We start from the raw sequence: 21,179 nt of genomic DNA on the forward strand, positions 1-21,179 counted from the left end.
ACATCGTATTTTCGATACGAAAATAATAAAAATATCAGTTTTTCACAATATGGGTCAAATTAACAAGATTTTCCATACATCTCGAATGTAAAAAAAAAAACATTTTAAGAAAATATTCATTTTTTTACAAAACAACGTGTTTTCGAAAAATACTCAATATTTCAGTTTTTTTCAATATGGATATCAAGCGATCAGGATTTTTTTCATACATTTGTAACAAAAAACATACTCAAAATTTTCACAAAACTACGTATTTTAAAAAAAAATCAAAATTTTATTTCCCAAAATATTGCTATCAAACGATCGAAATTTTTTGATACATTTCAAATTAAATAACAAAATTTTTTTTAAGTCAAAATTTTCACAGAACTATGTAGGGAAATTATACCCTTTCTCAGCTATCAGCACTTTGATCATGAATTACAGCTTAAATAAAGTGTTTTTGACTGTTCCAAAGTAATAAATAGTTCGAAGAAAAGTGAGCAAGCGACTCTCCATTGTTGATACATCTGAAAATGTTGATTAAATAGCGGAAAACGGCAAAAGTGATGAGAATTGGTCGAACGACTTAGTGTGGTTAAAATGGGTATATTTCCCCTATTTTTGATTAAAAATCTTAAAATTTAAGTTTTTTAAAAATATAGGTGTCAAACGATCTGGATTTTTTCAAACATTTCTGATGTAATAACACATTTTTTTGAAAATACTCAATTTTTTACTGGACTACGTATTTTTGAAAAATTATTTAAATTTTCGTAAAAACCTGAAATTTTTTGTATTTTTTCAAAAAACGTAGTTTTTTGAAAATTTTGAATAGGGGAACTATACCCTTTCTCAGCCTATTTCTATTATCGGCCTATCAGCACTTTGATCATGAATTACAGCTTATATAAAGTGTTTTTGACTGTTCCAAAGTAATAAATAGCTCAAATAAAAGTGAGCAAGCAACTCTCCATTGTTGAAACATCTGAAAATGTTGATTTAATAGCAGAAACGGCAAAAGTGATGAGAATTGGTCGAACGGCTTAGTGTGATTAAAATGGGTATATTTCCCCTATTTTCAAAAAATTTTGGTTTTACATTGGAAATGTATGAATAGTCATGATCATTTAATACTCATATTGTAGAAAACTGAATCCTTGTGAAAAAAATATTTTCAAAAAATGTTGTTATTACATTTGAAATGTATGAAAAAATCCGCTCATTCGATACCCATATCGTAAAAAACTGAAATTTTTAGTTTTTTTCGAAATCACTTAGTTTTGTGAATATTTTGAGTATTTTCAAAAAATGTTGTCTTTACATTCCAAATGTATTAAAAATCCCGAATATTTGATACCCATATTGTAAAACATCTAACATATTGTTTTTTTTTTCGAAAATACGTAGTTTTCTGAAAAATTTGAGTATTTAAAAAAAATATTTGTAATACATTTGAAATGTATGAAAAAAAAACCCGAAGATTTGATACCCATATTGGATAATTATAATGTTGAGTTTTTTTTAGAGAAAAAATTTGCATTTTCAAAATACTGGAAAAATACTTATTTTTGTGATAATTATACAATTAGGCCGATGCAAATATTTAAAAAAGTTTTTGTCCCTCGGCCCTGGCCGAGGTCAAGGGGGGGGGGGGAGGCAAAAAAATAAAAAGAATATAAAAATATAAAAATTTAAATAACAAGCCATAATCTTCACATTTAAATGAAAAAAGTGTTTTAAAATGCATTTTACACTAGCTCAGTTGTTTTGCAATCATTAGTTTTCAAAAAATCTAAGATCTGACAAAAACAAAAATTGTATCGAAAAAAAAGATTTTGCATCGAAAATTTTCAAAAAATCTTGAGATTTTTTAATAAACCCAAACATGCTAAAAATGATTTTAAACGCAGGAGAATGTATTTTTATTTGATTTCAGCTAGTTGCCCTTGAATTTTCATTGAAATTTTGAAGTTTATTGTAAAAATATTGTTTTTGCCCCCTGATTTTTCGGGCCAATTTTGAAGGGGGGGGGGGTGGGGGGTGACAAAAACTTTTAAAAATATTTGTACCAGCCTTAGAAGATATATTAAAAAAAATCAAATACCCAAAATCATATTTTATTTTTTGACATTTTCAAATATGTTTGAGGCTTGTATTGTTGTATTTTTTCCGCTATTGAAAGGCATGAATTATTTGAAACCAAAAACAAATCTCGAAACATTTTTTGACTTCAGTTTTAATGTTAAAGCACATAGCAAAGCAAAGCATTTGAAAAGTGCTTTTTCAGTTTATTTATTTATTAATTTATTTATTTATTAACTTTTTTTTTTTTTTGATAAGTTGCACTGTTTCCGAGATGGGACCAATTAAAATAAAATTCAAACTGAAGATGATTGAGTTATTCGATTTTTTTCAAATAGTGTCAATGATTGTCCAACTCATAGCATATTTTTTTATCGAGAAGTTGAAGAAAATTAAATTGCCTAAGAGACATTGTATATTGGAGCTCTCAGCTCTATATGAATTGAAAATTATGAAATTTAAACTAGCAAATCTTAAATATACCGTCAGTAGGGGTGACATTGGGTCTGGGGGGTGAGATTGGGTCAAAAATGGATAATTTTGTTTTTACTAATTACTCTCAAAATACTAAACTATTTTTAAAAAAAATCATAAGCAATAGACAGCTGACATGTTTAACAATATGTGAAATGAACAATATAGTCATAAAAACTGCTAGCATTTACTAAAATATTCCTTAAACTTAATGTTAAAATTTCACCGAAAATGTTGCCTCAAAAAAATTGCTTGGTACGAGAATCTCACAGGTGAATCAGCCTAAAATTCAGGAAAAAACATGAATGTACGATCTTTTCAACATAAATCGCTTGTGATTCATATTTTTCTATTATTTTTTATAACATAAAATTGAATTTTGAAAAAAAAAATATATTTTGTTAAAATGTGGGGTGAAATTGGGTCAGCCTTGGCATGCTACGCACACCGTCATAATTGCATTTTATTACAGCATTGCACCAATACATTCAAAAGAGCGAGCAGTCAAACTGTCAATTTGCAGCACAATCAGAGCAAAACCAGCGTGTTTTCGAGTTGTTGGTAAGAATTTATTAAAAGTTTAGCCCAAGTTTTGAAGTTATTTTACCAATATTTTCAGCACAATGCCCCGCGTGTACAAGAGAGTGCCCGGTTCACGGGCATACCGAGATTACGAGGACGACAACCTCCAGAAATGTCTCAAGGCGATCGCAAGAGGAATGACGCACCGGGAGGCTTCCGAGGCTTACGGAATCCCAAAAAGCACAATCGGAAATAAGCTCTACACAGACCGCAACAAGGACGTCGGCGGCCAGCGCGTTTTCACGGATGAAGAGGAGCGTGCATTCGTGAGATTCTTGGTCACAATGGCGGAATTCGGATTTCCGGTTAACGAGGATGACCTCCGTTATGTTGTGAAGCACTACCTCACGAAAGTGGGACGGAACGTAGAGCGCTTCCAAGAGAACTTTCCTGGACGCGATTGGACGAAGTCCTTCCTGAGTCGTCATCCGGATCTTTCCGTGAGATTTGTGGCCAACATAAAGAAAAGCCGGGCTAAAATCACTGCGGAGATTTTGACGGAGTATATAAACAACCTTCTGGAAGTGGCCGTTGGAGTACCCCCAGAAAATTTCTGGAACTTCGATGAATCAAACGTGACGGACGACCCAGGCAGCAGGAAGTGCATTGTGAAGCGCGGTGTCAAGTATCCCGCGAATATAATGGACACGTCCAAGAGCAGTATTTCCATTATGATGGCCGGAAGTGCAGCGGGTGAGGTTTTGCCTCCCTACGTGGTGTACAAGTCGGCCAAGCTGTGGAGTACCTGGGTTGACAACGGCCCGCCCGGAACCAGATACAACAACTCTACAAGTGGCTGGTTCGACACCGCCATTTTTGAGGACTGGTTCGAGTTCCATTTGCTGCCGACCTTGAAGAAGCGCAGTGGTAAGAAGGTCGTGATCGGTGACAACGTCAGCTCGCACTTTTCGCCGCGTGTGCTGGAACTCTGCCAGATGCACAACATTTGTTTTGTGTGCCTCCCACCGAACTCAACGCACATCACCCAGCCCCTCGACGTGGCCTTCTTCGGGCCAATGAAGAAGCACTGGAGACAGATTCTGCGTTCCTACAAGGAGAAGAGTTCGAACTCTGCGACAAGTCTACAAAACCACATTTCCTGGATTGCTCAACCAGTTGATGGAGGCCATCAAACCGAACCAGAAGCACAACATGAAGGCGGGTTTCAAAAAATGCGGCATCTTTCCGACCTCGGTTGAACCTCTACTTAAGAGCGTTTCCTGTGTGCCAAGCGCGCCGGATCTAATCGAAGATAGCTTCAAGGATTTCTTGAACGCGAAACGCACTGCTGTTGTTGGGGGTGCCCCTACTAAACGTCGGAAGAAGTTCGACATTCCCGCGGGAACAAGCGTCACTGCTGAAGATTTGGCCAGGATCTCAAATCAAGAAAATGGACAACGAAAGAAACCGACGAAGAAACCTCCGAAGAAACCGGCTGTAAAACCGACCAAGAAGCCGGTAACTCGACGGGTGCTCAAGGAAAACTAATGACTGGTCTAACAGATTGATTCACACTCTTTAATTAACTCTAAGCATTTAACTGAAATGTTAATTATAACACTCGAGATTCACACATGTCATAAAACTGAACTCCAAATAAAATGACTCTGAACTACAAAATTGTATTCTTTTTTATCAACATCCTCATAAATTTCGTAAATCTTTTCAAAGAACTCGTGCTCGTGCATAAAATGTTTAGGTGGGTCTGGCGAACATCATCATTTAATCATCCTGAACTTTTATCTTTAGAATAAATAGTAGTACTTCGTTAAAAAATCACCTCTCTTTACACAAATTATTTATGAATAGTTATTGCACTTAAAAAATAATTAAACATATAAATTGACCTCAAACTTTGAAATGTTATCATTTTTTCACACTGTTAAGTGAATTTCTGTTTTTTTTAAATTAGCTTTATTGGTTTTACTCACATACAAACATTTTCTTATAGCAATTTTTGATAATGTAAGCATTCAAAAAGCTAAACAACAATAAATTAAAATATTTTCTTATTTGACCCAATGTCACCCCCTCTAAGGGGTGAGATTGGGTCAATTTTAAAACGATTGGCATTTATGAACGGTTTGAATTTATTTAGCCATATTTAGGGAAAATGTTGGTAAATCATTCAAGAACATTCCCCCACATTGTTTATTTCGATATAATTTGAAATGTTTTTATTGTTTTAAAATAACAAAAGTAATAACGTTTTTTGACCCATAGTCACCCCCACTGACGGTAATAAACCCTTTTGAAATGTTAGAATTGTTCCCAAAACTTTATAAAATATTTACATTGTAAACATCTGAAAATTTCACACATTGAAAAAAGGACAATAAGTTTCTGACCGTAAAATGGTCAGATAGGTTCGAAATTTTTCAGCAAATTGAAGAACACAAAATAAATAAGTACGGAATGCTATGAATTCCTACTGGCCATGGTAAAGTTTTCATAAAATTTTGAGAAGTTTCAATAGTTAGGTAACTATAATTAAGAAGTTTCGATGAAAAGCATTGTTTTGAAATTTTTAAAGTGTAATTATATTCTCAATGAACATGATTTCGAATCAGAAAACGTAATGCATTTTTTTTTGGTAAAATAAGTTTGTAAATAATGAATATTTTGTGGCTAAAAAATTAAAAAAGCAGGGGCCATGCATTCGAAATTTAAATGACAAAATTATTTTAAATTGCATTAACACCTGCCAGTTTTTTTTTTTTTTTGAAATAATTAGTTTCCAATATGTATTGACGAAAATCATATTTTTTGCAAAAACAAAATTCATTTGGGGTTTTCAAACCATTCCAGACAACCTAAATATGCAGAATGAACATTTTGAAGTTTCCTGAAAAAAAATTGTTTTTGCCCCCTGATTTTTTGGACCGACTTTGAACATTGAAAAATATTTGCAACGGCATAAAAAAATCCAAAAAAACGCTGACCGATTTCTTAGAGAATTGCTTATAAGTAGATTAAATTTGGTTTTAAATTTGAATCTCTGATTTTTAAAGACATTTTTCTAAGAGAAGACCGAAAACGTTTTCAATTTTTAAAAGAAATGAAAAATGTATTTTTAAAAAGAACAATCATTTGCAAGAATTTATGATGATTTATGAAATTTCCTATTTCAATTCTTTCCTGACAAAGGTTCAAGAACAGTGAAAATACATTTATAAAAATGATCTTTTTTTTTTCTTTTGGGCTCTCAGTATGAAGGGGAATTTACCATTTTCGATTGCGTTAATTGTTTACTAGTTTTCTCGACAAGGTGTGAACCAACCTCTGATTGATTAACACCTCTCAGTTTGTCACTTTCTTCCTTTCCTTTCACACTCGAAATCAAACGACTCCGGAGAGACGCCAACGACAATCTGATGGTGATAAACAGGTAAGATTTCTGTCCACTTCCTCATATATATGAACAACACAGCGCCGCTGGAAATTACATCCCAAGCCCCCAAAATGGGAATGTTAAACAATTCATCCATCATCTGTGAGGGACGACGGACTTTTCACTTTCACCTTCACCGCGATGACGCCGCCGACGACGGTTTTACGGCATTGACGTGCTAATTTGACCTTCAGGCAATCGGTTTGAAAGTTTACCGCCTCGTCAGCTTGTAAAAATGACACAGTTGAAATTTCTTATTCATTTTACAAAATGTTGTTGCCAAAAAATTATGTTTTACTTTTTTTACCGTGACTTCCACACATTTCCTTCCCACGAGGGTCCACAAAAGTGTGAAAGTGATCGTTCTGCCGAACAGCACGTAAACACCGAAATTTCCCACCAAAAGCCCAATCTCGAGTCGAGTTCGTGACTTTCCAAGAAATTCTTCAAAGCACTCGTTATCAATCCTTCTGCCGTCATCGGCAAAACCTTAACTAAGAAAGCCCACTTGAAACAGAAACCATTCAACACGCTTCACGGTACAAATAGAGAGAGAGAGAGAAAACCAAACCCGCCGAATCTAATCTAAGGTTCGAGATCCCCGAGATCCAATATCTGCAAATCATCATTTTACGGGCAGCTTTCGATTTCGAAGGTCTCCTGAACCACGTGATCAAAGTGATTTCTTCCCCCGGGATAGCATTGGGGATGACGGTGGTGGTGTCTTCTCAGTGACGACCAACCAACCTGGGAGAAATCCGAAGCTGATCCATTAGAGGAAATTTGAACCACGCGCGGCAGAGTCGATGTCGTTGGTTGTAATACACTTTTGAAGGGATGGGCACAAGGCTGGACTCTTGTTGGGGTTAGGGTTTGGTTCTGAATGATGTAATTTGTTGAAATGTTATGTTACATGAGGAAGTTCCACAATTTCTGGTTGGTAACAATACATGTAACAATGATAGTTCAAATTGCATCATCAATACATAAAAATACCGATTTAAAATTTGGCAAGAAAAATCTATGCTGTGCTTTGGACTATTGAAAAGATGAGTTTATTCATTGTTTGTTTTTCTTGCATTCTTTTCAACATGACCAATTCTTTGAAAACAAATTGGTACCACAACAAAAAAAAGTTAGTTCGGTTAAATAAATCTGATGGTTTGTTAATTCTTTTCAAGCCTAATTAGCTCGTAAAAATCTTTTTTGCAATTCCATCGTGAAACTACTTATTTTTCCTGTCATTCTTGAACAACGAAATAGCCTACTTTTCTGTACCAAAAATAACAGAATCGAATAGCAACACTTTTCAAAATAAATGCTGAAAAGTTCTACTTTTCAGCACTGAAATGGGTGCTGAAAAGTTGAACTTTTCAGCACTTGTTTTGAAAAGCAACACTTTTCAACATTTTTTAGATTTAAACGATTTATTGACAAAATACATGAAAATTTGACTTAAAATTTCACTCAATGGGTGTTTTCGGAATTGCAAAAAATGTTGTATGGAACTCGTTGCAAAACTTGATTTTTTCAGCACTCTTCGTATTTATCCAACTCGGTGAACCTCGTTGGATAAATGTACGACTCGTGCTGAAAAAATCCTCTTTTTGCAACTTGTTGCATAAACTACTATTAAAAAAATGTATTTTAAACATTCACTCAAACATTTCGAGTTCTTTAGACTATTTTCAAGATGATTTCATTTTTTTTCTGAGATTTTTTCAATATTCCAAACATTACCAGTTTGTTGGACTTATCATAATATTTTATTCATTTCTAGGGTTTAAAATTGTTTAAATATCATGGATTTTTAAAACAGTCTATTGTTTGAAAATAAAATTATGAGTTTTCGCATTTCTTTAACAAGTCCATTCCATCGAGAAAAAAAAATGATTGTTCAAAACTATTTTCTCTACTATTTGCATTGTTTTGAAAAAGCAGTTGTTTGACAATAAGTATATTTTTTTTAAAATAATTTTAATGAGTTTTTGCATTTTAAAATATGAAACGTCCTGTGAATAATTTGAATAATTTGAAAAAATGGTTTTTAATTTACTTTTGGATGTTTATGAATTTGGCCGTTTTCGAACTCAGCTCAGAAAATTCTGCCTTTTGACCTTTTTTCAAACCTCATTATATTATTTTTCAGTTGTTTATGTTCAACACACTTTTTTAATTTGAATAATAAAGTATTATGTAAAATCCTAACGATTTTATCTTGCAAAAAAATATACGTCGAAAGAAAGTCACATTTCGAGTAATCATAATTTGGGCATTGAAAAAAAAACGTTACTTTGTTTAAAATTTTAGTAGTTTTAAGCAAAAACACCAACTGATGAAAATCATGGCAATATTTTGCATCTTGTGATCCCATATTGCAAATAAAAAAATATTTAGTGCTTAAAAATGTTACTTTCACAAATTTGAATAGTTATTTTTTAACCTTAATTTTTTTTGACATATTTTGTATTTAAAAATACGGCATTTTGTGAAAAAAAATAATTTTGTAGTTAAGTGTTACATTAATTTGCAAATAAGATTTTTTTTTGTTATTTCTCAAATGATTTTTATTGAAAATTAAAATAATGTTTAAAGAGATATTAAAAAAATATTTATTTAAACTTTTTGGGTAAAAAAGATTTATCAGATCAAACTTCAATATAAACACAAAGTATAGTACAAAGTTTTACAGCTTCAGGGATTTATGAAATTTTGAAATAATAAACTGATAGCTGAAAGTTTCAATTACCATGGTTTATTTTATTGTGCAAATTATCTTTTTGCCTTCCTCACTGAGGTAAGGCTATAATCCTGCTCTTAAAATGAACTTCGTATAAAAACGTCGTAGACCCACCTTCATGTATACATATCGACTCAGAATCGAAAACTGAACAAATTTCTGTGTGTATGTGTGTGTGTATGTGTGTGTGTGTATGTGTGTGTGTATGTGTGTGTGTATGTGTGTGTGTATGTATGTATGTGACCAACAAACTAGCTCATGTTTCTCGGCACTGGCTGAACCGATTTGACCCGAACTTGTTGCATTCGACTTGGTTTAGGGTCCCATAGATCGAGTTTTATACAGATTGAAGTTTCGATAAGTAGTTCAAAAGTTATGTATAAAAATGTGTTTTCACATATATTTGGATCTCACTTAACTGTATGTAAACTATGTCCGGGTCCATCATCCGACCCATCGTTGGTTAGATTATCAAAAGACCTTTCCAACGAGTCTAAAACATTGAAGATCTGGCAATCCTGTCTCGAGATATGGCCCCTTAAGTGATATTGATGTACTTTTTTGAAGCCGGATCTCACTTAAATGTATGTAAACTATGTTCGGCTCCACTATCCGACCCATTGTTGGTTAGGTTATCAAAAGACCTTTCCAACGAGTGCAAAACATTGAAGATCTGGCACTCCTGTCTCAAGATATGGCCACTTAAGTGATATTGATGTACTTTTTCGAAGCCGGATCTAAAAAATAGTTGAAACTTGTGTACAGCCATTGTTGTGAGGAAGGCTCCAACCACATAGGTGGATTAAGTTAGTTTTTTATGTAAGGTTTTATGTGAAATCCTGACGATTTTTTTTTTGCAAAAAAAAAATACTTCGAATGAATGTCAAATTTCGAATAATCATAATTTGAACATTGAAAAAAAAAACGTTACTTTGTTTCAAATTTAAGTAGTTTTTAGCAAAAACACCAACTAGGTGAAAATCTTGGCAATATTTTGCATCGTGTGATCCCATATTGCAAATTATAAAATATTGAGTGTTTAATAATAGTATTTTCCGATATTTGAGTAGTTTATTTTTAAACACTTAATTTTCATAAATTATTTTTTTTTAATTTGTGTTTAAAAATGCGGCATTTTGTGAAAAAAATAATTTTGTAGTTAAGTGTGACAATATTAAGCAAATAAGGTTTTTTAAGTAAATTCTCTAATGATTTTTATTTAAAATTAAAATGATGTTTATAGCGATATTAAAACAAAAATTTATTTAAACTTTTTGGGTAAAAAAAAATTATCAGATCAAAACGTCATACTTCAATAGAAACACAAAGCACAGTACAGAGTTTTACAGCTGATAAACTGATAACTGAAAGTTTGTTTTTGTTGCACAATATAAACTTTGCCTGCATTTTTACTGGTTTAGACTTTTTTGAATGAAATACTCTTATTTTCACAAAATAACGTATTTTCTCGGTAATACTCAATTTTTCATAACTCGCAATCTGGGTTTGAAACGATTCGAAATTTTGCATGCATTTTCACTGTTCAGAGATTTTTGAATAACATTCTCAAATTTTCACAAAATACCGTATTTTCTCGAAAATACTCAAATTTGCATCTTCACTATTTCAGAAGTTTTTAAAAAATGCTCAAATTTTCACAAAATACCATATTTTCTCGAAAGTACTAAAATTTCTTTAATTCGCAATAAAGGTGTAAAACTATATAAATAAAGAAAATGCAGGTAAAATTTCGCTTCGTTTGATACCCATGTTGCGAAATATAAAAAATGAGTATTTTCGAGAGAATATGGTATTTTGTGAAAAGTTTAGTATTTCATTCACAAACAGTGCAAAGGCAAGCAAAATTTCGAATCTTTTGATACCCATATGGCAAATTATGAAAATTTGAATACTTTCTAAAAATAATACGATATTTTGTGAAAGTTTTAGTATTACATTCAAAAGACTCTAAAACAGTGAAAATGTATGCAAAATTTCGAATCTTTCGATACCCATATTGCGAATCATAGAAATTTGGGTATTTTTGAGAATTTGAATTTGAAATTTTTTGAAAATTTAAAAATATCGTTCAAAAAAATTTTAAAACAGTAAAAATGCACGCAATTTTTTGAATCGTTTGATACCCATATTGCAAATTAAATCAAAACGAGAATTTTTGAGAAAAAACGGTATTTTTTGAATATTTAATTATTTCATTCAAAAAAATCTTAAACAGTGAAAATGCAAACAAAATTTTGAATCAATGAATACCCATATTGCGAATTATAAAAAAATTAGCATCATCGAGAAAATACGGTATTTTTTGAAAATTTAAGTATTTCATTCAAAAAACTCGGAAACAGTTAAAATGCATGCTAAATTCGAATCGTTTGATACTCACATTGCGAGTTATAAAAATTTGAGTATTTTCGAGAGAATACGGTATTTTGTGAAAAGTTTAGTATTTCATTAAAAAAATAAAAAAAACTTTAAAACAGTGAAAATACAAGCAAAATTTTGAATCGTTTGACAACCATATTGCGAATTTTAATTATTTGAGTATTTCGAGAAAATACGATATTTTTGGATTTTTGAATGTATTTATATTTTGTAACTTACCATTTTTCCAAAAAAATATTTTCTAAGAGGAAGCTTCAAAATTCAACATAATTTGGATGGATTAAGTCAATTTAAGAAATATATTTTAAATCTAGATTAAATTTTTAAAAGGTCCTATCTGCATAGGAAACCCATGACAAATAGGTTGTTTTGAAAATTCTCGTTATCCCCGATGAATTTATCGCCGGTAGAATTAACAGAATAACGATAATGATTGATTATCGTTATTGTCCCGACAAGAAAAGTTTTGTCGTAAACAAAAATTGCTCAAAATTAATTCTTTAACACGGTAAAAATAGACATCCTCGAAAAAAAATTTGGGCGTTACAAGGTTGATCCAAACCAACAATAATTTTATCTACATAATTTACAGCAATATTGTCATTTTTTTCTAGAAATTAAAGAGAGATAATTTCTATTTGTACACCATTTATGCCCAACCCTTTTCCATTACTGAGTGGTCAGAACATCTTTTCTTGATTCGGCTTTCCCCCCCTTTCTCCAACTTTTCACTTCACCAACAGGCACCAGCCTATCGAGAGACAGGGAGAGAAATGGAAAATTTCGCTCCACCAGAAGACCATGGTATCAATTCCCACCGTATTTTTTTGCCCTCCTCTCATTTCCATGTTTCTTCCAGCTTCTGTAAAGCAAGCAAACGAAGCCCGGTGGATTACGTAATGCATGGTTGAACGAGGCAGAATCGCCGAATCGGATAATACACTAGACTTGAGAGAAAAAAAAGTGCTAGGGCCGACCCCGAATTGACCCGCCGTGCGCAGAAGAGACTTCAATGGCAGCACTCGGCGCAACAAGCGACGAACCCCAGCTCCCTTGATGAAGTGGCAGCAGAAAAAAAGAAGGGAAAAGCCGATGCGATGATGATGATGGTTGTGTGTGCGGTTTGATTTAGTTAAAAGTCTTTCCGTAGGCAAAACAAACCGCGTTTTCTGTGAGTGATGGGCAGAGGAACCTTTTTGAAGGCGAGAAGCAAAAAAAAAAAAACGCACGTTGAAGATGATCGATTGAGGAAAAGTTGGCTGCAGCAGCCGGTTGGAATGCATGATTTAGTAACACCTTTTCTGGTTGGGGTTTCCTCCATTAGTTAGAGTGGGTCGACCCTTCATGTAGTCCGAGAAGGAGGGTTTGGGAGGGTTCAGGAAGGGTGGAGGGTGTTTTGTTTGGACGGGTGCGATTTGTTCGAGATGATGTAGTTGAGGGCTGGTTTTTGCTTGCGAAAAACCTACGAACGATGATGAGGTGTGTGAAGAATTATGTCATGAGGTTAAAATCTGCGATGATCTGTGGTGGTTCGGGTCTTGTTGGCGTAACGAAAGAAGGTGAAATGCGGAAAAGATTCGGGTTGATGGAATTGGGAGCAGCGCACTTTTACTTTCAAACATAGCGTTTTGTTTGAGGAAATTCAGATGCATTATTATGGAATTTTGTTAGCGAAAAATCTTTGATCTGTTGTTAACTGTGAGAAATTGCTAAACGTTTCAAATTCCATGATGAAACATTTGCAAACATAAGACAACTTTAGATCTTTAGGCTTTTGAGCAATAGAGAATGATGTCAAAAAAAAAACATTGCATTTTGATTTTAAAATCAACCAGATGTTTAAAAGTATTCTCTTACAAATTTGGCAGCGATTGGTTGCGTCCACGCTTTGCGCATTGCATTTCAATTTTGTATGGAAATTAGTATGGAAAAACCCTCTTTTTAACATTTTGATTTTTATCATTTTTATTTTCTTCTATTTTTTTTCAAGCCAACACATAAGAGTTAAAATTGAGAAAATTCTAAAATCTAAAACTTTTCCGAAGAAAGTATTGTGCTATCTTGCTCCTGTGGAAAGAACCAGTGTCCTAAAAAATGGTCTAAACGTGTTTTTTGCTCGGAAATCACGTTTTAGACCATCCACAAACCACTTGGAAACTTTTTTGGAAATCTCAATCCCCCCACCTCCTTGTGAACAATTGTCCACAATTTTTTTTATTTGGAACGAGGACATCGAAAATACATATTTTTGTAAAAATTTTGAGAATTTTCAAAAAATTTTGTTATAACATTCGGAATGTACGGAAAAATCTGATCGTTTGATACCCATGTCGTAAAAACTAAAATTTTGAGTATTTTTTTCGAAAATACGTACTTTTGTGTAAATTTTGAGTATTTTCCAAAAATTTGTGTTATAACTTTCGAAATGTATGACAAAATCCCGATCATTTGATACATATTGTAAAAAACTGAAATGTTGAGATTTTTTTCGAAAATACGTAATTTTGTGAAATTTTTAAGTATTTTCAAAAAAAAAATGGTATAACATTCGAAAAGTATGAAAACATTCCGATCATTGGATACTTATATTGCACTTACAATAATTTTGAGTGTATTCAGAAGTGGGCACTCATGGGCTCTTTTTATTAAATCTCAATACTGATGATTTTTCAGCAAAATTGAACTTAAAGTGGCTTAGCATTCAATTTAAAAAAAGTACTTTTCCAGGGTCGTTTTTTTTTTAAATCAGATTTTTGCTCATACTTATCTATGGCTGAAAAGATTTCTAGTTCTTTTGAGCAAATGAAAAATAAAACGTTAATTTTAAAATACGGATTTTGGCAATTCAACATTCAATGTTAGAAAATAGCCCTTTTTTTGTAAAACAATAAATAATTGTCTGAATAATCCTAACGAATACCTACAACTAGAACTTTGAAAAATACATAAAATCGATCTGAAAATTTCTTCCCTAAAGACAGAATGTCCAATATTTACATACCAAATTTGTATTAAGAGTGGTGTAGGAAAACCAATAATGAGCAATTCTCCACCTAACCTGGAAATGGATTTAACTTAGATTTTTTGAGTCTTCACAAACTTTGTGAGGGCCTCTCCTATGAAATAAAAGGACGCTATTTTAAAAAAAAACAGAAAACCGGATTTTTTTGGACAACAATTAACTTGAATGTATATATTTTTTAAAAGGGTGCACTTAATCAAAATAAAAAATAAGGTACTTTTTGATTGCAATTTCGTTTTCATAAAAAATATCAGGTTAAAAAATTTAAGTACAAGATTTCCATTTTTAACTAAAAAAAACTATTTAAAAAAAAACCATAGCTCGTCGGTAAAATCCAAAATAAACAAAATACGAGTTTTGGGAACTTGAAATTTTTGTGAAAAAAAGTAAATTGAAAATGTCATTTTTTTGCCTTCCTCACTGAGGTAAGGCTATAATCCTGCTCTAAAAATGAACTTCGTATAAAAACGTCGTAGACCCACCTTCATGTATACATATCGACTCAGAATCGAAAACTGAACAAATGTCTGTGTGTATGTGTGTGTGTATGTATGTATGTGACCAACAAACTAGCTCATGTTTCTCGGCACTGGCTGAACCGATTTGACCGGAACTTGTTGCATTCGACTTGGTTTTGGGTCCCATAGATCGAGTTTTATACAGATTGATGTTTCGATAAGTAGTTCAAAAGTTATGTATAAAAATGTGTTTTTACATATATTTGGATCTCACTTAACTGTATGTAAACTATGTCCGGGTCCATCATCCGACCCATCGTTGGTTAGGTTATCTAAAGACCTTTCCAATGAGTCCAAAACATTGAAGATCTGGCAACCCTGTCTCGAGATATGGCCCCTTAAGTGATATTGATGTACTTTTTTGAAGCCGGATTTACTTAACTGTATGTAAACTATGTCCGGATCCATCATACGACCCATCGTTGGTTAGGTTATCAAAAGATCTTTCTAACGAGTTCAAAACATTGAAGATCTGGCAACCCTGTCTCGAGATATGGCCACTTAAGTGATATCGATGTACTTTTTGGAAGCCGTATCTAAAAAATAGATGAAACTTGTGTACAGCCATTGTTGTGAGGAAGGCTCCAACCACATAGGTGGATTAAGTTAGTTTTTGTGTATCTTTTTTGTTCTGAATAGTCCTCATCAATACGTACAACTTCTTCAACGACACCAAATCAATCAAAAAAAATTGAAAAGTGGAAACATGACTTTACAAAGTTTTAGCCAAATTAAAAAATAAAGATTAAAAAAAATCTTTAATTGCATAAAATTCAAGATAGGGCATTAAATGTTTGAACGACTTAGATAAAAAAATGTTTAAAAAAAATAAAAAAATAAAACAATTTATTTGACTTTATTTTTCAAATAACGATTCATCCCAAAATTTGAAAAAGGCAAAAATAAATGTTTCAATCCCTTTCAAAAAGTTTTTCTTGATTATTAAGCATCGATATAATGAATATTGAAAAGAGAGGAAAATTAAAAAAAAAAACATTTTTGACGTCGAGTACCGGGCAATTAGTACCCTCTTTAACGGTGAGTAAAAAACGAGAGCTAATTATTCCTTTTTTGCCTTTCTTACAAATTTTTTAATTATCTTTGCATGGCCTAATCTAACCATCCAAAGACCATATCAACAAAGTTTAAAAATGCAAAACGTAGGAAATTTTAAAAAAAAATTCTTCAAGAATAAGCAAACATGCGCATTATTTTTAAAATTCAAAAAATGCAATTTTCAAAAAAAAATATGTTATATTAAAGTAATAAAGTCAAAAATGTGTTTACCTAATTATTCATTTTTATGTAACTTTTTTTTTTCAAAAAATTATAACCTGGTCAAAGATCATTTTCTCTTCCTGGAATTTTATGAAAACAAGACGCACAATTTTTTTTGTAAATTAAACTTTAGTTACAAGTAGTGATTTAAAAAATCAGCAAACAAGATTATTCCATGTATCATTATTTTCCAGTGTCCTCATCAATAGCTACAACTTTGAAGAAGACACAAAATCGATCGAAAAATTCTAATGATATAGATTTTAAAATTTTCACAGCTGACAAAATTGTATGAAAAATGATATGGACAAACTGATGAGGCAAAATGGCTTCTTTGGACATATGAAAGGTTATCTAAATATTTTATCCAGATTCAAAAGTACAATAATTCAAATTTGCTTTTCAAAAAGTGTTGGTTGCAAATGTTTGGAGTTCAAGCAGTTTTTTTTCTAATAGAATTCTGCTCAATTAATAATACTAGATTACTTTTTGAAACCACCAATGCGCCATGGGTTTCCTATGTACATAGGACCTTTCGAAAAAGTAAGCGAGAATTTACATCAAAACAATAATAAACGGATTGTTAATATCCGTTTATTATTGTTTTGATGTTAATTATTCGAATCAATTTACTTTTCATTCTATCAGTATTTGTTATCAAATCAATTACAAACGGTTTTTAATTGTTTTTTGAAAATAAAGTAAATTATGAAAACAAAACTTGAAGTATATTCAAAGCAAAATAACAAATTATTTTCAAAATGACTTGCATGAATTTCAAGCATACATTTGTCAATATTATTAGCATATTCATCGAAAATTCCTAACCCAAAATGTCGTCATCAGATAAAACAACCCAAGCTGGGTGAAAGTGAAATCCTCCTGAACGATAATTTTGACGAGCTGACGCAAATTTGCCAACCATTTTTGTGTGTTGGGCAAAATTGTGATTATCTCAGAGCAAATATTGCACGATTGGCCCGGACAAACAAATCCATACTGGGGTGGGCTACCAAATTTATCGGTCGTAAAAATCCCCCTCAAACGAGATTTCAGCGAAAGTGTGCAAAATTAGCATGGCAAACAAGACAAATTTTTGATTGCTTATTCAATTTTTGTTGTTGTTAGTGAAACAAGCACTTTAAGTTTGATCAAGATGAAATATGTCAAGACACTTGACCAAATCTGAATGAATTTTTAACTACTTTCAACTCATTTTCCCACCAAATTTAACAGAGTCCCACTTTAAAACCCCCGGCGCTCAAATTGCTAATGTATTATTCAGAAACGATTGCCAATAGCAGAGCAGAACGACGGGCTGCTGTTGCATTCTGATCGTTCCGCTGGACTGACTCTTCACAGCCCAGCAGGAGGGTGGGAGCGATAGATTCCGTAAATAAAGTCTTTAAAATCAAATCAACTCCGGCTGGCAAAAGTTGAATTTCAAACGCCAGCCAGCGTGAGATGGCAAAGATCCAAGCAGGGGTATCAGATGTAGCAGTTTCTATAGACAGAGAAAAGATGAAACTTGAGAATCATACCCCCCGAACAGTAGCACCGTCATCGCTGGCGTCAATTTTTCGTGTGGGGATTTTCCTCTGGACTAGAAGCGGGAAATGAAAAGCTTGGCTTTTTGTGTCATTTTTCGTGAGGCTGAGGAGGAATGAGGGACATATTTTTGGTGCGATTTTTTTAAGGTGGAATGAATAAGTTGCCAAAAGTTTTATTATTGTCTGATTTCAATTTAAGGATTTAAGGCGAAGATTTTTTTTTATTGTTTTAAGATTCGTTCACGCTTGATCACTTTTACTGCTAGTTTAAAAGTTTTTAAAACCTGGTTTGTGCAAACGGGACGGAAAAAATACCGAATCTTTAACCTGCCAAAAATAGGACAACTTTTGAGTAAAAATGAAATTCTTGTCTCACAATCAGGTACTGAACTCGCTTACTTTGAAGTTACTATTATTTGATTTGATGATTCTCAACATGAAAATAATTAGAATTTATAAAAAGATATAAGAAATGTCCAGAAAAGTTGTTTAAGGTCTCTCGAAAAATTTGAACCAATTATTTATAAAATGAGCAGAAAATTTCACAATGTTCAATTTTTAGTTCAGCAAATCGAACAAATATTCTTCGAATTAGCGCAGGTTGAAAAAATCTGGGCTAGTTAGATGACATTGAGAATATCTAATTTTTCATTAAATTTGTCTCATCTGCCTGATCAAAATTTTCAAGAGTTAGAAATTTATTGATCAGCTTTTCGAAAATGTTTTTCAGGAGTGTTTTTTTTTTTTTTATTTTCGGGTATGCTAATTATGATTTTTTTCAAATATTATTGCTTAAAAATGGCTAAAGCCTATTTAGAATGCAAATTTGCAGTTCAAAACGATTTTCGGAATTTAGGTTGTCTACCTAAACTGTAGTGCAAAAGTTGCCATTTATAGCCACCACACACCAAGAAATTTAAAAAATTAAGTTAATAACCTAAATATTTGAACACAAAAATGACTACAAATTGATTTATACATAATTTAAGTAAAGCAAAACATGAATTAATGAATATATGATTGTTTTTAATGTTTAATGTATTACCTGATTTGTTCTCCTAAATTTTATTTAAATAAACAGGTTTAAAGGGCTTTTCATAATCCATACTAACAAGCATTTAAAAACTTTTTATTTATGCCTTCAGCACGTTATCGGGACGATAACGGATACAGGTTGCATTTTAAAGAAAATTGTCCAAGGAATTCGATAAAAAATAAATTTTAACCCTTGGTTGCGCACTAAAATTATATTTTAACGTTTTAAGCATTAAAATTTTGTTTTGACCAATTCCTTATATTTTTATTTGTTTTATTTTATCACCATCGTGATCTCCGAACAATTTTACGTATTAATCAATGTAGACCTCAAACTAAAATGAACTATTGGCAAGATACAGCGATTTTAATGAAAAAAGTTTGATTTTACGCAGCACTCGGAAGTACATGGTGAACTTTTCAACAAAAAGGAATGAATCCCGCATAGTTCAGTTTTTATATGTGAGAAACTTATTTCGGATTTGAAGTCATAGGACAGAGTGCAGCGCAAAATCAAACTTTTTTTCAGTAAAATTGCTGTATCTCGCCAATAGTTCATTTTAGTTTGAGGTCTACATTGAATATTATGGAAAATTGTCCGGGGAACACGATGGTGATAAAATAAAACAAATAAAAATATAAAGAATAGGTCAAAACTGAATTCAATAATTAAAACGTCAAATATAATATGAGTGGGCATTTAAGGGTTACAATTTTATTTTTAGAAAGTGGTTTTTAGAAAATCGTCAAAAAAGAGGGCGGTGCCAAAAATATAGGGATGGTCCAATCAAAAGGTGCAAAAGGGGTATCAAACGAAGCGAAATATTGTACGTTTTTCACTTTTATTGTAGTTTTTGTTAAATAAATACTTGAACTTTCACAAAACACGGTATTACAAAAACGTATTTTCTCAATTTGCAATTTGAGTATCAAACAAAACGAAATTTTGAATGCTTTTTAATTTTAGTCAGAGATTGTTTTTTTAATAAAAAAAAATTCTTAAAAAACAGTGGTTTTTTCGAAAGTAGCTAATTTTCAATAATTTGCAATATGGGTATCAATCGAAATGAAATTTTGTATGCTTTCACACTTTTTTAGAGTATTTTTGAAAAATATTATGATTTTCGCAAAATACCGTATTTTTCGAAGACAGCCAAATTTTCGTTTGCATCAAACGAATCATTTTTTGTAAGTCTTTTCACTTTTATATGAGTGTTTTTGAAAAATGTTAATTTGCGCAAGGTACCGCATTTTTCTGAAAAAAGCTCAATTTTTTATAACTTGCAATATGGATACAAAACAAAGCGAAATTTCAATTTTTCTTACTTTTATTAGAGTGTTTTTGCAAATATTAGGATTATCACAAAATACCGTATTTTTGAAAAAAAAAAATAAAATTTTATAGATTGAAATATAGGTTTCAAATAATTTGATATATCATGTGTATTTCACATTTTTAGAGTTGTTTTTAATGAATTACTAAAATTTTCACAAAATACCGTATTTTATCTAAAGTACAACATATTTCATAATTTGAGATAAGCGTATTAAACGGTGTGAAATTTTTTTGAAAGTTTAAAGCCATACCAAACCAAGTGAAATTTCGTATGCTATCTCCCTTTTATAAGAATGTTTTTGAAAAATATAAAGAATATCGCAATATACCGTAATTTTTAAAAATATTTAAAATTTTATAGATTGCAATCTGGGTTTCAAACAATTTCAACCATGCTGCCTGTTACCCATTTTGCAAATTTAAGTTTTTTAGATAAAATACGAGTTGAAAATTATAAACATATAAAAACATTAATGAAAGTAAAAGAGCATACCAAATTTCGCCTCGTCTTACACCCATATCACAAATCATTAAAATTTGATTTTATTCGAAAAACATTCGGTATTTTGTGAAAATTTGAGTATGTTACAAAAAAAACTCTAACAAAGTTAAAAATCACAAAAAATTAGCTTTGTTTGATACCCATAATGCAACATATTTTTGTTTTGTGATCATTTTAATTATTTAGCCTAAAAAATAAGCAAAGGTTTTTAAGTTTCAACGTCATACTTTACAACAAAAAACAAAACCGGAGAAAGAAATATTGACTGAACGACATTAAAAATGTTG

At 31.8% G+C, this 21,179-nt stretch overlaps 1 protein-coding gene across 2 annotated transcripts; it reads left to right on the forward strand.

Annotated features, from left to right (window-relative positions):
• Positions 1–3,026: 3,026 nt before the first annotated feature.
• Positions 3,027–5,167, forward strand: LOC119770041 (jerky protein homolog-like). 2 transcript variants are annotated; one of them, XM_038264165.1, is made up of 3 exons: positions 3,027–3,099; positions 3,158–4,183; positions 5,023–5,167. In XM_038264165.1, the coding sequence occupies exons 2-3, from the start codon at positions 3,162–3,164 to the stop codon at positions 5,030–5,032; spliced, it is 1,032 nt and encodes a 343-aa protein (XP_038120093.1). In that variant the 5' UTR covers positions 3,027–3,099; positions 3,158–3,161; the 3' UTR covers positions 5,033–5,167. The 2 variants fall into 2 exon arrangements, with proteins under 2 accessions (XP_038120093.1, XP_038120094.1); XM_038264166.1 differs by having other exon boundaries at positions 3,031–3,095.
• Positions 5,168–21,179: the final 16,012 nt, after the last annotated feature.

This window comes from Culex quinquefasciatus, chromosome 3 (assembly GCF_015732765.1).
Source record: "Culex quinquefasciatus strain JHB chromosome 3, VPISU_Cqui_1.0_pri_paternal, whole genome shotgun sequence".
Classification (NCBI taxonomy): domain Eukaryota; kingdom Metazoa; phylum Arthropoda; class Insecta; order Diptera; family Culicidae; genus Culex; species Culex quinquefasciatus.